Source organism: Galeopterus variegatus, unplaced genomic scaffold, assembly GCF_000696425.1.
Source record: "Galeopterus variegatus unplaced genomic scaffold, G_variegatus-3.0.2 Scaffold5505, whole genome shotgun sequence".
Lineage (NCBI taxonomy): Eukaryota > Metazoa > Chordata > Mammalia > Dermoptera > Cynocephalidae > Galeopterus > Galeopterus variegatus.
In genome coordinates, this window is record NW_007731616.1 from 88,790 (window position 1) to 108,742 (window position 19,953).

The 19,953-nt window shown below is 40.1% G+C and overlaps 1 protein-coding gene across 5 annotated transcripts in view; it reads left to right on the plus strand.

Annotated features, from left to right (window-relative positions):
- The window catches only part of MKL2 (MKL/myocardin-like 2), a 124,786-nt gene that overhangs the window by 81,564 nt on the left and 23,269 nt on the right, over positions 1-19,953 (plus strand). For all 5 annotated transcript variants that reach the window (XM_008589542.1, XM_008589540.1, XM_008589537.1 and 2 more), the window contains 2 exons: positions 11,570-11,707; positions 16,881-17,128. In XM_008589542.1, coding sequence (XP_008587764.1) covers positions 11,570-11,707; positions 16,881-17,128 — 386 coding nt within the window. The remainder of the gene's footprint in view (positions 1-11,569; positions 11,708-16,880; positions 17,129-19,953) is intronic.

Sequence of the window (19,953 nt, forward strand, 5' to 3'; positions counted from 1 at the left end):
TGTCTTTTTTCGTGACCGGCAATGGATCACAACCCTCAGCGTCGCGCCCGTACCGGACCGGGACCGGCAACGGGATCGCAACCCTCAGTGTTGCACCCGCACCTCGCTCAGCCAGTGAGCGGGAACCGGTCTGTATGTGGGATCCGAACCCTTGGCGGGAGCACCGCCGCACTCCCAAGCGGCGCACTGTAGCAGTGCGCCACCGGGCCGGCCCTAACTTTGTTCTTTTTCAAAACTGTTTTGGCTACTCAGTGTCCCTTGAGATTCCATATGAATTTTAGTATGGGTTTTTCTATTTCCGTAACATAACACTGGGAAAATTCACCCTTTTAAAATGTACAGTTCAGTGGATTTTAGTATATTCATAGAGTTATGCAACTATCACCACTATCTAATTCCAGAATATTTTCCTCACCCCAAAAAGAAATCCCATACCCATTAGCAGTCATTCCCTGTTACCCCCTCCACCCAGCCATAGGTAACCATCAGTCTACTCTCTGTCTCTATGGATTTGCCTAGTCTGGGCATTGCATGTTAATAGTTTTTATGTGGACATATGATTTCAGTTCTCTCAGGTTTGTACCTAGGAGTAGAATTCTTGGGTCATATAGTAATTCTATGTGTAACTTGCTTTTATACCTTAAAAATAGTCATACGTAGCTTTCCTTGTCAATAAGTATACATCAGTATCATTTTTAATGGCTACATAGTATTTGCTTGAACTGATATACCTTATCTCATTTAACCAGTTCCCTATTGTTGGTTATCTACAGTTGTTTCCTATTTTTCACTCCTTTACATACAAGAAGACCCGTACTGTATTCTCACATACTTGCTGTACCCTGTTTTTTTATACATATATTGTTGGACACTTGTCTGATGATTTCTTTGGATAAGTTACCAGATATTGAAATGGACTTGTTAGGTAAAAGGTAGGTATTTAACTGCCTTCCAGAAAGGTAATACAGATTTCCAGTCACTATGTCTTTCACAAGTAGGTGATATCATTACTTTAAACCTTGGAGATTTGAATTGGCATTTTGATCATTGGTGAGACTGAATTCATTTGTTCAACAGATATTTATTGAGCACCTATTATGTGTCAGATTGTGTTGGGAACTTAAGATCTAGTACATGTGAAGGAATCTAGTTATTTTTGGTAACTGCACTGGAAATTCACATTTCTTTTTAATGGGTGTTCATGTTTCTATTGGTTTTTAAGAATTGCTATGCTGCACATAATTTGTTATTTTTCTTCTCCTTACAATGTTTTTGCCTTACTGAAATTAGTAGTGTTTAGTTATTTTAAAGTCAAAACTATTGAACTACTTAATGGGAGTGGTCAAGTACAGCAAAAAATGTTCTTGTTAAGCCTGGCATCATAGAATTTTTGAGTTGGAAAGGAATTTAGCAATTATCTGCTTTAACCCTTACACAAGAAGCAGGCTGGGTTCACAGAGGTATGGAAGTTTGGGGATTAAAAATGCTTGCATATTTTCTTACAGCATTTCTTCTCATTTGTGAACATCTATTTGTTAGGAACTATGTCTTTTGGCATTATTTACTTCACTGCACTTTTACCATGATCTGAAATGTATGTTTATTTGTTTATTGCCTCTATGCCTCCGACTAAAATGTGAGCCTATGAGGAGAGGGACTTTGACTCTTAGAGAACAAGAGCTACTTTAGAGAAAGAGAGTGTGTGTATCTTCAATACCTAGCACAGGGCATGGTACAGAAAAGGTGCTCAGTAAACGCCAGTTGAATTAAGCACCATGAATGCAGTCTGACAGAATGCTTATAGAAGCCTGGAGAAGTTTCTGTTCTCCTTCCATTTGAGAGTAGAGTCTCTACAGCTTGGACTCATCAAAGGTAGTAGTGGTGGCTACAGCTCAAATTCTCTTGTCAAAGTTTACAGGGCAAGAGCGACTGGCCCCTCAGCTTTGCTGGAACCTGGCTTGGAAGAAGGATCCAGCCCATGGTCTGGGTCTGAACAGGCAGAAAGGGAGAGCAAGGGAGACCAGCACCTACTATGTTCTCACATATTTGCTGCACCCTGGTTTTGAGCTTTAAAAATAGTGCTAAAAAGAATGTCAAGTATGCAAGTAAATATCATTAAAAAATAGTTCTACTTATCCATTTGGGTTGTTTGTTTTCTGCTTCTGTCTGAGTAGGTCAGGATGTCAGACAGCTATTAGCATGGCCTTAGCTTTTAGGAACACAGAATTTTTTTGTCACTTCAACCATCTGCCTGTTCATGGTTCATGACAATTTTACCTGCATAAATGATTATCATTCTCCATTTCCCTGTATTGCTTGTACTATTATGTTTTTTACTTTACTCTTAAAACTTGGTATCCAGCTAAGTTCGTAAGTGAGAAACTTGAACCAGAGGCAGTTCCACCCAGTGGGCTGACATTCCAGAATTCCTTGAAGGAAAACAGGAATAGCAGTGTTTCTTGAAGAATAAATATGGTCTGCTTATTGCCAGTGCAATACACACTAAGCCTTATTAAGTCATTCCTTAACTTGGGCATTACTTTTTATAAGACTTTTAGCACTGCTATAGCACCAATTATGCCTCTGCATGCAGACCATTAAGTCTGCCTTTAACTGTCAGCTAGGCCAATGGGAAAAGGCCACTTCAGAGAATGTTAACAATCCCTACCTATACATTCAAGAAAAAGAACCTAGAGTCAGGGAAGACTCCTCTGTATGTTTACTTGTTAGATAATTTATGTCCTATATGCCTTGAGACCTCTTTAAATTGTGTGTCCTTCATAAAAATCCCTTGTATTAAGTGTTTTAGTATTTTTAAGTAAGGAATCTGACAAAGAGTCTTGTTATACTTTTATTCATGCACTTAAAGAAGCATGTCCCTGGTAACTGTGCTATAACTGATGTCAATGAAAGATAATCCTTAAGTAGGATTGTAAATATTTATAAGTTTTTTTGTTTTCTTTTCTCTTCATTTTTACTTCATGATGCCAGTAAAGTCTTTGGGATTTTTGTGTCATCTAGAAATTACTTAGATTTTATTTTGGGAAATTTTGTACTTTATTCTCACTGTTATTCAGTGTTTCTTCATAGAATGTGTGCAGGCATCTCACTGGATGGTTATAAAAAATATTTATCTACCTAAATACAATTACTTTCACATTTGTAGCTCAAGGGGAAAGTACCTTAACACACTGCTTTTTATTAGACATCAAGTTCCTAGAAGGTAGGGATTTCCCCTCATTTTATCTTAATAACCTCATACTGAACACAGGTCCAACAAATAGCAAGTACTTACTGATTTAATGAATGAGAAGACCCTAGGAGATTATCTCTGCAATTTATTTTTTCCTGCTTTGGAATTATCATCATACCCCCAAAGATCAGTCTCATCACTATTAAAATAGTCCCTATAAACAAAGATAATAAAAGAGCAACACAAATATCTAATCTTTTAGGTGTCCTTTGAGATTCTTAATTTTAATCTTTAAAATAGGAACTCAGTGTAAAAGTTTGATGGTGAATTTAGTTGCTGTAGACCAGTCCTCGAACTGGCTGTACTGAAGGACTAGCATGTGTGTGTTTTAGATATTGTTTAATTTCCAATGCAGTCCTCTTGCAAAGTACAATAAAAGTGATAAGGTAATAAAGAATTTCTGTATGACTTCCTATACTTCAGTCTTGTCACAGGCAGGTAACAGAGGCCCACAGACCATGCTTTACCGTAGAATAGCTCCACCATAGATTTCACTTTGCTTCTTGTTTTCCCGAGCCAAGTTTTTTCACATGTTGTTTAATCATCTTTTTGTGCTGTACATTTAATCCTATGGCTTAAACACATTTTTCTAATTTCCCTGTTCATTTTTTTTTACACTTAGTCTAATATAAAGCTCAGGGCCACTTTAGGGAATTCTTTTTAGGTTCTTTAAAAGTTGTATTCACAGATAAATTGTTGAGAGAAAGTCAAGCTTGAGATTTCTTTATGCCTTGCTTTATTCCAAAATGTCTTGTGACATATAGTCTCATTAATTATTTTCAGAACACACAAATAGATACCAGAGGACTGAGTTCTACAGAAAAGTATTCAAATATGAGAAAGATTCTCTACAAAAAATAAAATAAAATGTAACATCTAAGCAAAGAACAGATTTTTCAGGCACTTCTTTTGCAGTCCCTGGGCTAAAATGATAATGACCTCACAATGAAAAAAAAAAAACAAAAAAAAACCCAGCACCTTCTTTTGAAATATGTATTTCTGTGTGGTCTATAAAAGACTAAAATTGCTTATCCTTGGATTTTTTCTCATCTTTCCAATTCCGATCAAAGTACAGCTGGAAAAGAATTTACCAAAATATTAATGGAATACACATCACATATTGGAGCTCAATTTATTTTATGCTTAAGCAACTCTTGAACAGTAGAAAGCTGTAGAAAATTAAGGACAGGTAGCCATATGTGGGTACCAGAAGCTGTTGTACTGGTCCGTTTAATCCAAAGGCTCTTCTCTCAGCAATTTAAGCCCTTTAATTAATCATTATTATAAACACCAAGATGCTTAACTGGAAGCATGATCTGATGGGATTTGTGTTAATTTTCAAAGCCTAGTAGTGCCAAAATGAACCTTGTTGGTCTGTGTATTTTCAGGAAGACAAGCTTAGGAGACTTTGGTAAACTATTAGCTAGTAACTTTCAGGCGTATGACCTTTTGCCAAATAAAATAGAAACCTTAGGTTTAATCTAACAGAGAATGAGCAAGGTCTAATAGGTAAGCCATATATACATCTATTAAATAATAAAAATTGGACTAACTTTTATTACAAATACTTATTAACAAAGGCCTGGACAGGGCATCAAAGACATTGACTCTAATATCTATTTTTACCCCTTTAATTATGCTTTATACAGCTTATATGTCAAAAGGACTCTTCCACTATTAGTACTTAGATTTTGAGCTGGTTTCCAGCCTTAACTATAAAGTTATCTTCCATCCCAATTCTTTTTATTTATTTTTTAATTTTTTTAAATTTATTTTATTTATTGAATCAAAATCAATTATACATATTTTGGGGGTTGAACATTGAGATATGTTGATTAAATCAATATTACTAGCATATATATTGTTACAAATCCTAACTATTCTTTATGCCCCTTGTCCAACCTCTCCCCTTCCCCCATTTCCTCCCCCTCCCTCCTCTAATTGCCCTAGATTTCTTCTCTCCTTCTTTTTTTTTTTTCGTGTCCAGCAACGGATCGCAACCCTCAGTGTCATGCCCGTACCGGACCAGGACCGGCAACGGGATCGCAACCCTCGGCGTCGCCCCTGCACCTCGCTCAGCCAGTGAGCGGGAACTGGTCTGTATGTGGGATCCGAACCCTCGGCGGGAGCGCTGCCACGCTCCCAAGCAGTTTCTTCTCTCCTTAAAGAATAATGGTTACTTTGTTAACTATTGCCTAGATGATCTGTCCAATCCTGAGAGATATGATCAGGTCCCCAATATTATCATAGAGCAGATGCTTCTTCTGTCATTCTGAAATGGGTTTTGTGGAAAGAGACATCCTCTTATCTTTGTCTCTGCTGGTGACTCTTCTTGTGTGAATGCACTCCAGTGGTTGGCAGACCATCTGTGTCCGCTTTTGCAGCCGCCATGATTATTGTGGTCGCTATGGTGGGCCACCCACGTGGAGGTGCTGTTTTTGGCATGCTCCTTGGCACGGGCGGTATGCCTGGTTGTGGGGTGTGTTTGGTCACCTTCTCCATGCCTCTGGTCCCTGGGCAGGCCCCAAGGCACTGGCGCCATGTGCCTGGTTGTGGGAGAGGGGTCCAGTCCCGTTCTCCATGTCCCAGGTCCCTGGGCGGGCCTGGAGGTACTGGCACAGTGTGCCTGGTTGTGGGAGGAGGGTCCGGTCCCCTTCTCCATGCCTTGGGTACCCAGATGGGCCCCGAGGTGCTGGCATTTTGTGCCTGGTGTGGGAGGAGGGTCCAGTCTCCTTCTGCATACCTCTGGGCCGGGTGGGCCCCAAGGTGCTGGCACGGTGTCCCTGGTTGTGGGAGAGAGGTCCAGTCCCCTTTTCCATGCCCTAGGCCCCTGGATGGGCTCTGAGGTGCTGGCATGTTGTGCTTGGTTGTGGGAGGGTGGTCCGGTCCCTGACTCCATACCCTGGGTCCCTGGGTGGGCCCCAAGGTGCTGGCTCAGTGTGCCTGGTTGGGGGAGGGTGGTCCAGTCCCCTTCTCCATGCTTCAGGTCCCCAGGCTGGCCCCGAGGCACTGGCGCAGTTTGCCTGGAAGTGGGAGTGGGGTCCGGTCCCAGATCCAAGCCTCCAGTTCCCAAGGTGCTGGTGGTGTGCCTGGGCCGGAACTAATTTTTTGTCCTTTGCTTCTAACATGGGGGAACTTCCTGTGGGAACCAGTACTTGAGCTGTGTGGTTGTTTAAATTGCTACTTTGCTGCTGTTTCCCTAGGGAAGGCTTTTTGTGCAGCTCAGGGTTTAATGGTTGACCTTATAGGTACTTCTGGCTCTCCAGAGACCCAGTGGATCTGTGTTCTGTAGAAACTCTGATCTGGGCCTGAGTTTTTTCATCAAACTGATCCCCATGCAATTCTGCATTCCTGACCAGTCTCCTCTGAGTGGTCCTGTGCTGATTGGGGGACAGGTTGGCTGTCCTAGCTGTGTCCCAGTGTTCCCCTGGTGGGCATGTCTCCCCCACCGCCCATGCTCCAAATACTATCCATGGGACAGGCCCTGCGCGGGTCCCTGCGCCGGTCCCTGCACCAGTCCCTTGTTGTGACTCACCAGCCTCTGAACGGCTCCCTTTTTCAGCTGTTCTGGCTCCTCCCTCCTGCGTGAGTCCATGGGAACCCTATTAGTGGTCTTGCTGTCCTGGGGGCTGCCAAGGCCCTCTTCTCCCCTGCCATCTCCAAGAAACTCCATCTGAAGGGCACAGCTGCGCTTTCTGCCGGCTCCTGCTCCATGCGCTCATCAGCTCCAGCCTTAAAGCAGCCGCGGCCCGAAATTCTCAGAGCAGCTTTTTCCCTCTCTCATCGTAGTTTCTCCCGCCTTCATGAACTCCGTAGGTCTCTCCTCCTCTTCCCCTGAGCTCCAGCGGCCCCAGCTTGGCTGATGTTACATTTTTATAGTTGTAAATTTGGTTGATTTGTGGGAGAGAGTGACGCTGCAGACCCTCTATCTTCCATCCCAATTCTTAATTCAGTTTTCCTGTGACTAACAGCAATGTGCCTAAATAACCCAATTCAAAAATGGGCAAAGGACTTGCATAGACATTTCTCCAACGAAGATATACAAATGATCAATGAGCATATGATAAAACACCCAACATCACTAATCATTAAGGAAATGCAAATCAGAACCACAAGACACCACCTCACACCCATTATAGTAGTTACTATAAAAGAAAAGAAAATACCATTTTGCCAAGGATGTGGATAAATTGGAATTCTTGTGCACTGTTAGTGGGAATGTAAAATGGTGTAGCCACTATAGAAAATGGTATGTCAATTCCTCAGAATATTTAAAATAGAATTACTATATGATCCAGCAATTCCACTTCTGGGTATATGCCCAAAGGAGTTGAAAGCAAGACTTCAAACAGACATTCATGCACCCACGTTTATAGCATCGTTATTTGCAATAGCCAAAAAGTGGAAGTAACCCAAGAGTCCATTGAGAAATGAATGGATAAGCAAAATTTGTTACATATATATATTTAGCCTTAAAAAAGATGGAAATTCTGTAATATGCTACAACATGGATGAACCTTGAACATGATGCTAAGTGAAAGATCACAAAAAGATAAGTGTAATATGGTATTTATATGAGATACTCAGAATAGTTCAAATCATAGAGACAGAAAGTGGAATGGTGGTTACCAAGAGCTGGAGGATGGTAGGAGAAACAGGGAGCTACTGTTAATGGGTATAGAGTTTCGTTTGGGAACATGAAGAAGTCTGGAAATGACAGTGGTGATGGTTGTAGAACAATATAAATGTATGTAATGCCATATACTTAAAAATGGTTAAAATGGTAAATTTTAGGTTATATATATTTTACTACAATAAAAAAAATGTATGTTTTTAAGCGGGTATACATGTACATCCTCACTACTAATGAGGTAATCAAGTACCAAGTGAATGTCCACTATATTTTGTGCCAGTAAATTAATTCACTTTTAATATTCAACTACTTTTTCTAAAAATGAAAAACTTATATGTTACAGAAACAAATGATCAGTGTTATATTTTAACTAAGCTAGAATTTTACATAAAATATCCGTCTATTAAACATGCAAAACATGTTTTTGGTTCATATTAAACTTATTCATTGTTCATAATATTTGTCTGGGGATTAGAATATGGAAAGAATAATTGCATTTTGAATTTCTTTCTTGAATATTGTCATTTTAATTAAGAACTGCTGCATCCTAAATTAAAAACACATTTATTATAGATTTAAAATCCACAGTACAAAAAAGCTTTGTTTTTAAATATCTAGTCTCTGTCCCTTAAGATTGCATAAAGAAATTCTAATAAGAAAGAGGAACTTACCAGAGAGCAATTGATCCTTGCTCATTGTGCCTGTTTTGCAAAAGGAGTCAGTGCAGACACCTGAAACATTATAAAACTTCAATCAGCTTAGACATTTGCTCTTTTATTTTTTCTAATGTAGCAGAACTTTCCCATAGCAGTTTCTAGTAAGGAAAAGTCAGTCTTTTAAGATTGAGGGGCTGGTTGGTTAGTTCAGTTGGTTAGAGCATGGTGTTGTAACACCAAGGTCAAGGGTTTGGATCACTCTACCAGCCAGCTGCCAAAAAAAAAAAAAAAAAAAGAAAGACTGAAAGAGCCCTCTTTTGAGTTTTATTTAAAGCATAAATATTCATCTTTAAACAACATTTTTCTTATATTTCTTTTATGGTGTCATGATGGAATTTCATGGTGTTGTGATGAAAATTAAAAAACTGGCAATCATGAGACCTATAACCTATGATGGGAACAGTGATCAGATCCTAAGACAAAGCAAAATTTTCAGCTTTTTTATTTCATTGGGGAAAATGTTTTGTTTCATTTTGTTTCATTTTTAAAGTAAACATTCATAGTATGTAAGGTGAACTTAGATGTTGGTGGCAATTTAAACATTTACACAGTATTCTTTTAAGATTTTAACATTGCTCAATTTACTGTAGGACAAAATAAGTATCCTTTATGGCCTGGACACTCTTTTAATCCTTTTTGGAACACTGTCATTTCAAAATTACTAATATTTAGATTTTTGGTAGCTTTAGCCCCAAAGAGCCTAACACCTAGGTATGATTAAGTAAGGTTTTTCTGGCTTGTTTTGTTTTTCAGTCCTTCTAAGACACATTAAAAAGGCTGACAAAATGCAGAAAGGAGTTTAGATATTTCTCCCTTTTTAACCAGAATTTATCTTTAGATTACGAAGACTTAACAATCACTGTATTTCAGTTGGGTTATTCTTGTGTTATGCTGGAGTCTGTGTTTCTTTGGTAGCAAAGTCACACTGAAACACCAAAAGAGCTAATAAGATGGGAGTATCAGTAATGAAGACTAAAGTCAGCTAGGCACGTTCTAGAAATACAGGCAAAACATTTTCATAAATACCACAATTGCTACCATGTCCATGCTTCTGAATTATTTTTCAGATTATTACCACTTACTACTCTCAAATTCATCATTACTATCATATCAGTCAGTGGCAGCTGGACTGGTAAAATAGCTTGCCAGGCTGGTAGAATTTATCTGCAAGGAAATATATATAGTTCAAAATTCAAACATTGGATTCTTCTTCATACACCAATTATGTAATAGCCCAGGAATGCTTTTCCCCTCTGTTAAAATTGACCCAGAGATAAATATCCTAATTTCCAAAAAATATGCAAGGGGAAAGGAAAACAAATAATATAAAACCATATTTCATAAAGAAGTGATCGGCCAGCCATCATCTTTCACTTCATGCATGCAATTTGGCTTGGGTTGGCCAGAGATTCATTGAGAAGTCGGATGTCTCAGGGCTATCTGAGGGGAGAAGTCTGCCTGGAACATGAGTGTCGAGTCTCTTGGATGAGTCCTTTCCCCTCATTTCTGTTTGAAATGAAATTGTGTACAGCCATATTTGCAAAGTAAAGTCATTTACATTGTCAACACTAACTGTTACTAATAATTACTTAAAAGCTGAAATCAATGGCAAAATGAAACAAACCTCGGGGAGAGGTTTGTACCTCATGGGCATGTTTAATTAATTGCACACTTGCACATGTACAGTCTTAGCTGGGCTTGAGAATGTGACCTACCATGGGTAAAGCCACAAAGAATGTCCATTCATCAGTTAAACAAGTATTTATTGAATAACTAGTATGTGCCAAACTTCATGTTTCTCGCTGCTAATAGCCCTCGGAGTTTTCAGCTTATTTATTTTGAGGAAGGAAAACACAGTTTCTTATTTTAAAACTGAAATACCTCAACAAGAGAACTGATTTTGATTGTTGGTGTAGTGAATTTGAGAGTTGTTTGAAGTGAAGACGACTAAATACCATGTCTGAATTAGCCAGGGTTAGGGTGGAAGTAGTAAAGGAAGACATTTTTCCTTAAGATAAGGCTGGTGATACTTAAGTCCAAATAGTAATCAATATACAGCATCTGACTGATTTATTACAATAGTAAAATCTCTTTCTGATAAATGAATACTTAAAATCTATTTAAAGTAGATTGCTAGTGAGAATTGATAAAACCTAGCACAGCCTTCTGTTAGCTTCCTTTGAGATTCAGTAATGGTTAATTTTGGCATGGGTAACAAAGTAGATTTTTTTTTTTGGCTGCCAGCCAGTGCAGGGATCTGAACCCTTGACCTTGGTGTTATGACACGGTGCTCTAACCAGCTGAGCTACCTGACCAGCCCAGCTTCTTGTTTTAAGTGAGATGGCACTGTCAGTGAAACAAGTCAGTCTTATGAGAATATATTCTTCAGATCTCCTGTTGCAAGAAATGGAAGGGTGTGGGTAAGGAGAGTGCTAGTCAGGTTTGGAGATAGGAGTGTCAGTTGTAAAGCACATTTAAGGACCTGTGGGTGGAATGGGCTTCCAGCAAGAGTTGCTGCATGACTGTGGGTCTGCGGTGTGGTAGAGGGGATTCATCAGGCTCTTTGATAAAGACTAAATACCACATTTGAATTAGCCAGAGTTAGTGTGGCCAGAAAACCTTATGAATACCATGTATTGTTTTGATGATTTTTACAAGAGTCTTTTTTTCTGCCAAAAAAAGGATGGTTCTGACCATATTTCTGAGAAAACTCAACAATTCAGTCAGCCTAACTTTATTTAGCTTTAGCTGTTCATTGATGTTGGGGCAGAGACTAAATAATTGGCTCCACTGAGGTATAAAGCACATTATTCCACCATCTGGGTCTCAGACATAATAGTATATTTTTCCTTTGTTCCTTTTCTAGTGGATTTTTTTTTTAATGAGGTCATTCCCTTGTAATTCTGGTTTTTCTGTTTTTATGGTCATTGATTTCATAGACTTGTTCTTTTCTGCCTTTTCCACCAGTTTACTTCAGTGTCCCCAGCAGTTCCTGAATTCTTGAAAACTCCTCCAACTGCAGATCAGCCTCCCACAAGGTCCACAGCTCCTGTCCTCCCCACAAACACTACATCCTCAGCAAAGCCTGGCCCAGCACTGGTAAAGGTGGGTACCCTGGACACATGCTGGGTTGAGTGGCTTTATTTGTGACTCTGTCTTTAGCCATGTGAACAGAAGACAAAGGCATTTATCTAAGTTACCCAGCCTGCCTTTTAGCCTGAAGCCTTGAAATCTAAACCATGGAAGAACTTGCTAGACCAGGGCCTTGATGTTTGGAACTGCCATCTTCAACAGATCACCTATTGTGCTATAGTCACAGAAAAAACAGCACAAAATTTGGTCTGTATAAAACTACTGGAGCTATGCAGAAAGGCTTCAGGAATCATTTTATCAGCAGTTCCCAATTCTGCTGTCTCCCAGGCCACTAAGAAACAGGGAAAACAGAGTAAGACAGAGTTGCTTCAGCATAGCACTTGAGATTCATGAATCTCACAAACAGATGTCTTTAATAGCCACATGGTTTTGGACTTTAGACACAAGGTCAAACTCTGTGGTAGTCCAGATATGTTACATGACAGGTTAAAGGTTTTAGAGACACAAATATGTTTTTTGATTTAGCAGATTTGGCCAGATAAAGCTTGGTTTGTTCTTCAGATAAGCTTCAGATTTGTGGCACTGTTCCCTACATTTTACTTGGTTGAAATAATTCAGTTAGAATAAATCCCAAGGAAGATTAAAATTTTAATATATGGGCACATTTTTAAAGTTCTTAAAATTGTATTTAGAACTTCAAATAAAGTGGGTGGGGAGAGTAAGCTGAGGAATGGTTTAATTATTTCACAGGTGGCTCTTGCCAAAACTAGCAGAATATAGATCTCAAACTTTTAGAACTAAAAAAGGAGATTAGAGAATTAGCTAACCTCTCACCACCTTTCAGATGAGGAAACTGAGGCCCAAAGAAGTTAAGAAGTGACAAAGCCAAGCAGGGCCCCAGTATCCCAAATTCCAGTCTAGCCTTCTTCCTGCCTTCTCGGCCTACTGCAGCGCTCTTGCTGAACAGATTTCTCATTTCCATTCATCCACTGGAACTGTCCTTGTCTTTGACCTTCCTGGAGAGAAGCCTGTCTTGTCAGTGTGGCCGAGTGTTCGTGGCTTCAGGTGTCTATCAGTGTATTTCCTCATCTTCCATTGCTTAGCACTGGAGCCCCAGAAATTCCAGCGGGTGGCAAGTGGCAACCCTGCCAATAAAACCAGCTCTTACCTCCTCTTCCAACATCTCCAAGCATGCACCGCTGATGGCATAAAGAAGGTCTGAATGCCAATCAGTTTTAAAAGACTAAAAATAAAAATTATGAATAACATAATAAGCAGATGACAGTGAAATTAATATTGTGAGGTATGTTTAAGCAGGCAAGACTGTTTTCTGACATTGAGATGTACTTTAAGTGCCTGATAATCAAAGTGATTTCTAATTAGCGTACATATTCTTCATTCATTTATTCAGTGCCAAGCACTGTTCTGGGTACTAGGAGTAAATAAAGCAGCAAATAAAACATCACAAATCCCCACCCTTGAGGTAAACAGACCACCAAATACAGTGTGCCTCGTGGTGAAGAGTAACACAAGGATGGTGGGTGCTGGGGAGACAGGAGAGATGTTTCTATTTTAAATAGTGTGGCCTGGTGAAATAAGCAGATGACATTTGGGCAGAGATCTTGAAAGAGGTAAGGGGGTAAGCCATGAGGATACCTGTGGGAAGAAAATTTGAAGTCTCCAAACAAGGAGGCCAGTATGACTGGAACAGAGATGGCTAAGAAGTAAAAAGTAAACCGTGTGGCCAAAGACCAGATTCTGCTGAGCCTCGTAAGAAATTAGGCTTTTCATTACCACCTAAAGAAGCTCCTGGAAGGTTTTGAGCTGATGTATTTGAAACTGTAGGGAGCAAAGGAAGCAGCAGAGGCCAGTGAAAGCATAACCCATAGCAGGAGCAGTCAGGGTAGTCAGAAGCAGTTGGATTCTGGCTGTGTTTTGAAGGCTAAGCTGGCAGGATTTGCTGACAGATTGGATGTGTGGTATGTGGAAAAGGAGAAGTCATGAGCCAGTTCACCCTTTTGTGTCTAAGCAAATAGAAATTTGGAGTTGCCGTTTCCTGTGATGAGAAGGAACACCCCTGGAGTTGAGGCACTTATTAGACACCTCGTGGAGGTGGCCTGGAGGCAGTTGGATAATGGAGTCCAGACCTCAGGAGAGAGACTGGAAATAGACACGTGGAAGTCGTCAATGTATAAATGGCATTTAAAGCCATGAAACCCAGTAAGATCACCTAGGGTCTAAGTCTACATAAAGAAGTGGCACAAGAACTGAGTCCATGTGCATGCCAACCCTGTAGGGAGACAAGAAGAACCAGCAAAGGAGACTGAGAAAAATTATTAGGTAAAGGAAGAGAGTGAGTAGCCCAGGAGCCAACGGGAACATCTCAAGGAGGAGGGACAGATCGACTGTATCAGCTGCTGCCAACCAGGATCAATTAAGGTGAATGCTGGGAACTGGCCTTGGGTTCAGCAACATCAAAGTTATAGTGACCTTGACAAGAACAGTTTCTGTCTAGTGATAGAGGCAAAAATTCAGCTAGAGTGGGTACAAGAGTGTCTGAAAGGGAGAAATGGAGATAGCATTAGAGAAAGCTTTTTCTGAGGACCTTTGCTGGACAGGAGCACACAGAAATGGGTCTGTAGTTTGAATGGAATGTGGGGTTAACAAAGGATGTTTGCAAGTCAATGAGAGTGATCCAGGAGAGGGGTAAGGATTGCCGGCACAATAAACATGTGTGGGCCAGGAAACATGGAATGTCGTTCAGGAGGGGAGGTGCTGACCTGAGACAGCAACACCAACGGCTTGTCCAAAGCCACAGGAAGAAAAGCCACAGACAGGGTCCAGGTACAGGCAGTCATTGGGAACTTGTGGACATTCTATGCTGATCACTTATTTTCTGATTGTTTAGGAAACAAGGTCATCAGTTGACAGGGAGGATGGGGAGGAAGTATTAAAGGTTTGAGGAGAGAAGAAAAGAAATGAGATAGTATTCTAGAAGAAAAGGAATATAAGTGGACTAGAAAAATGTAATAGGATGGCCAGGTAGCACAGAAGAGCCCTTAAAGTTGGTGGTTATGAATTTAAAGTGAGACCTGCCAGCACAGTGTTATGTTTTTCCTGTAGCCACTTCCAATTATATGAGGACAGGCATGGAGCAAACCAGTGGTTCTCTACAGGGGTAATTTTGTCCCGCTACCCCAGGGACATTGGCAATATTTGGAGACATTTCTGATTGTCACAATGCAGGGATGTGGGGGTTACTACTGGCATCCAGTGGCGTACAGGCCCGGGTTGCAGCTGAACATCCTACAATGTACAGGACAACCCTTACAAGGAATTATCTAGTTCAAAATGTCAGTAGATCCACTGTGGAGAAACCCTGAAGTAGACAAAGAATTGGATTAGGGTTTTACTAGGTGAGTATGACAAAGGTGGACCATGCAAGTAAGTGGACTGTGTGGATTATAGTTGGGTATAGTTAAGGCGGGAAGTGAGGCACAGTGTTGAGGGAGTAAGAGAAATGGATTGTAGGTCTCAGTGGCATCAAGTAATTATAAATGGTGTCCTGGATGGATGGAGTTAACAAAACAGGTGGTGGCCGTCAGGGATTAGGATACTGCCAGGTGAAAAGGTACAGTTACAGATAGTGATAAAATCTAGGTTATAACCACAACAGTGAGTGGCTGAGAAAGAAGTGAAGGGACCAGATTAGAGGGATTGTGTATGTGGAAATTAAAATCACCACGAACAATGACTAAAGTAGTGTCAGAGAAAGTAAGGAGGGAATGGGTGTGTCACAGGAGTCAGTAAAGGACTAAAAGAAGACCAGGTCCTGATGGTCAAGTCCAAAAGCATGAGATTCACAAGAATAAATCATTTCCAGTACACATTTACTTTTCACAAATACTTACAAGTGTTCAAAAATAGGCCACTAGTTCATTGGATTATGTTATATCTAGTGGTATACTGGAAAATGTTTAACAGGCAGGTTACAGCCTTTGCCAATTCCCTTGGTGTAAATATTCCCACTGTGGCCAATTTCAAGCTACCACGATAAAATCACTGAGTGCAGAGTTGGGAGAAGATTTGGCTCTCATGAGTCAGTGAGAGCTGACTCCAGCTGTGTCCAGAAACTGTTATGTAATACATCCATAAAACTCTTGTTGCAGAATCATTCTCTTATGACAAGGGAAGGATTCATGATATATCAAGGGAGAGAAAGGCACGTTTCTAATAAGCATATCTGTATAGTCCCAATTATGTTAAACATTAACATATGCCTAGGAAGGATGTACAAAAGAATGTTAACAGTGACCATTTCTGGTCTGTAGCATATGGTGGTTTTTATTTCCTTCTTTGTGTTTTTGTAGAACATGAACATATGAATAGCTACATTTAATTTAGTATTTCTCAAAGTCTTTATTAAATTGGGTTTCTTACCTTATAGCAGCTTAGGAATAATTTCCTATATTTTGGTTTTTGTTAGTTTGGATGGCTTTTTTGTCCAGATGAAGTTATCTTATAATATGAATATTGAAAAGTAGAAAGTAATCTGATAACTTATAAATTGAGAAGAAAAGAACTCAGGAAAAAGTCATCTTTCTTAATCATAAGATGAGGGATGCCAGGTCTTGCACCCCATTTTCAAAGTAAAAATGTTATATTTTTGAAAAATTACTAAATTCACATTACTTGGTATTTTAATATTTGTGTTATTTTCCTTAGAGATACTTTTATATTCTCCTTTATTCTCATTAGAAGCACTTTTCTGTTTTTACATATTCTCCATAGATTTTTTTTAATACTCATATTACATTGTTACAGTGAAATATACTTAATCTTTTCCCTATTGTATATTTAGTGTACAACCTATTTTTCATGTAAGCAGTCAGCAGTGTGTCTGCATAAGAGACCCAAAATAAATGTTTGTAGAATTGGAATAGATAATGCTGGGCTGACATCTTGCCTATACCCTAAGGGAACAGTTCAGCAGAAGAAAATTTCTTGGTCAAAGTCAGTATGTTTTCATGGCTCTCAAAGTGTATTTAGTATATTGCTTTCCAGAGTGACTATAGCAGTTTCTAAAGTGCATTGCTTCTTAATTTCAAATCATTTAGGCACAAAGTAAAATAGATTTCACATGGTGACTTTTCTTAAAATGTTATTTTCTTTTTCTCAAAAATAGCAAAGCCATCCCAAGAATCCGAACGACAAACACCGTAGCAAAAAGTGCAAAGATCCCAAACCACGGGTAAAGAAATTAAAGTACCACCAATACATTCCACCGGATCAGAAGGGAGAAAAGAACGAGCCGCAGATGGACTCCAACTATGCCCGTCTGCTCCAGCAGCAGCAACTGTTCCTGCAGCTGCAGATCCTGAGCCAGCAGCGGCAGCATTACACCTACCAGACCATCCTGCCTGCACCATTCAAGTACGGGCTGGGGGCATTGTGGCTTCATGAGGGGGAATTTACTGTGGTTTTTTTGAGGAACCACACGCCACTAAAGGTTGGACATTGTGATTTACTTGTGCTCGATGACTGGTTTTCATTTTGTTGTTACCAAAGCTTATCATAAAGTGCCTGAAGTCAACATAGAGAAAACGGCCTGCATTCCAGTCCAGTTTTGTCCTCCAAAATAGATTCTGAACTTTTACTAGTTAGAAATGCCTTTCACAATTATTCATCCAGGAAAGATTTGCCTATTAAATACTCAAAACAGTATTAGATGCTGTGAGAAAAGGATAAGACCTGGTATAGACAGCTAAAGAGAAGAGAAAGATGGCCACAAAAGCTGGAGTGGTCAAGGGAAGCTTTGTGAAAACGGCAGGATATTTATATGGAAGGCTCTGGAAGAGCTCTTCCAAGCACAGGGGAATGCTATGAGCACTAGTAGTGAGGAAAGGAGTGAATGGTGCCTATATATTGGATGGTGAGAAAAATTGCCTAAATGAAGAATGTGATTTTTAAGAAAAGTGGAGGGCCAAAGTGAGTAGAGCCAAGTCTGGAGAGGCTTAAAGTGGGGCAGAAGACTTTGCTCAGTGTGATAGGTGGACAGTGGAGTGTTTCAGAGGTGGTGACATGGGGAGACTGAAATGCAGGTACAAAGACTCAGATACTGGTGTTGAAGGGGAGTCTGGAAACAGATGTGAGCAGACGAAAGGGCACTGATAATGGAAAGAAAGGAACAGATCATAGATGTTTCAAAAGACAGTTAAAGGTCTTGGTGACCAACAACTGTGGGGAAGGAAGATGTTTCCAAAGACTGGACTCAATTACAAGGGACAGAAGGGATTAGGTTCTGATGATTTCTGAAATTGAATTCATAGCAAGCTTGCATACCTAATTTTAATGATGTAATAAAGGAAATTTCTAGATATACATCCCCAATGTGCTTTTTCTAGGAAACAGATAAAAATGCAAAGATCCAGTCCTTCATTTCTCTCACTCTTCAAGAGAAAGTACTATTTGCATTCAACTCTAGAAAAAGATGCAAAACTCGTTACAAGGAAAGATTATTCTCTGTGATCAAGGCATTCAATTCATGATCACATGATCCGTAGAAACTTTACTTCTCTTTCCCACATGGAGACTAAGCATCCCTCCATAGGCAGCCCCTATTTTCTAGGACTAGAAAAGGATTAAAAACCCACTAAAAAGCTTCTCTGTTAAATATCTCCTCATTTGCAAGTAAATGTCATTTTTTTCTCTCAAGATACACACATCTTAAGGAAGATTAAACCTATTAGTAATTCAGACATTATCGTGAAGTGCTTAAATCTAAAACATCAGGGCATGGACATGGAGAGGAAGAAAAAGAATTTTGTAGCATGTTATTATTTTAAAGAGCAGGCAGGCCGGAGTGAGCTATTGACATTGGAAGGGAACCAGGGAAGGCCAGAGAGACCTGGAAGAGTGTCAGAGACAAACTGTGCTACCTACAGCTTTGTCCAGGACCTGGGGAGGCCTGCTCCACTGCTGCCTTCCTTGGCATTGGGCACCAGTAACAACAGTGACGAAGGCTCGTGGTTATTCACTGCCCACAACGCACCAAGCACTGTGCCCGCTCTTGATGTCAGCTGCATTATCCTCACTGTAAGTCCAGGAGGCACTGGGATCACGGGCCCCATTCCCAGATGAAGGAACTGTTAAACTGAAAATCTCATAAGGGGATTTTTTATGTGTGTGGTGTCTATGAAGTAGTCTTTTTTGTAATAAAAGAATTTGGCCAGCTTCGTAGAAGGAAAGAATACATCTGAGGTGTGGGGAACCTGAACTCCAACAACTCTTTGTCTTTCCACGAAGGCTTCAGTTCCCCTCTCTTCCTCAGACATTTCCACCACTAAAATAACCAAGCCACCTGCCCAGGGAAAACATCATACAAGTGGGTGCAGGAACTAGGGGAAGGAAAGAACGCTTATTTCTGTGTGTTATCTCACCACACAAAGACTGAACAGAAGTTCTGTTTAATTTCCAGATCCTAAAAATGGAGATATTTTCTAATGTGTTATCTACCTTTTCCAAAATTGCATTATAAGAAACTGAATTTGGAAGTCCTACAGTGCCCATTGTGGAGGAATTTTAGTTGTATCATGCAGCCCTTTGGTACCACGAAAGGAGCAAGAGCCTAAAGAGACTGGGCTTTAGTTAAACCCTGCTGGGCTGACAGGTCATGGAAGCCACGTCCTCCCTCTCAGCTTCAGGTCTCTCATCTGCACGGTGATCACATGGATCAGCTTCCCCCTCCTTTTTTCTCTGTTGATTTGGAGAAAAATAAATTAACTTATTTCTGTTATTTTAAAGGCTGAATTAAACATTGAATCATAGGAACAAGTAGAGTATTGCAAAATCTCAACCAAAAAGACAGCACAAATAATTACTTTAAATTGTGCATTTTCAAGGGAACGGTATCATTCACAAAGGAGCAAAAGGTTGTTCAGGAGAGGGGGATATTACTCTTTCTATGTAATAAAGCACAAACAGACACACAGTACATAAACATATGCAGTATATCTGTGGCATTAAAACTTCATGGGGAGAGCATTTCAAAAAAAAAATGTCTAGAAGCCTCCTTGGGTGGACAATAATGAATGAAAATAAGATTGAGAAACACTGATTTAAAGAAAGTATTTTTAGGGGCCGGCCCGGTGGCGCACTGCGCTAGTGCGCTGCTTGGGAAGCGCGGTGGCGCTCCCGCCGAGGGTTCGGATCCCACATACAGACCGGTTCCCGCTCACTGGCTGAGCGAGGCGCAGGGG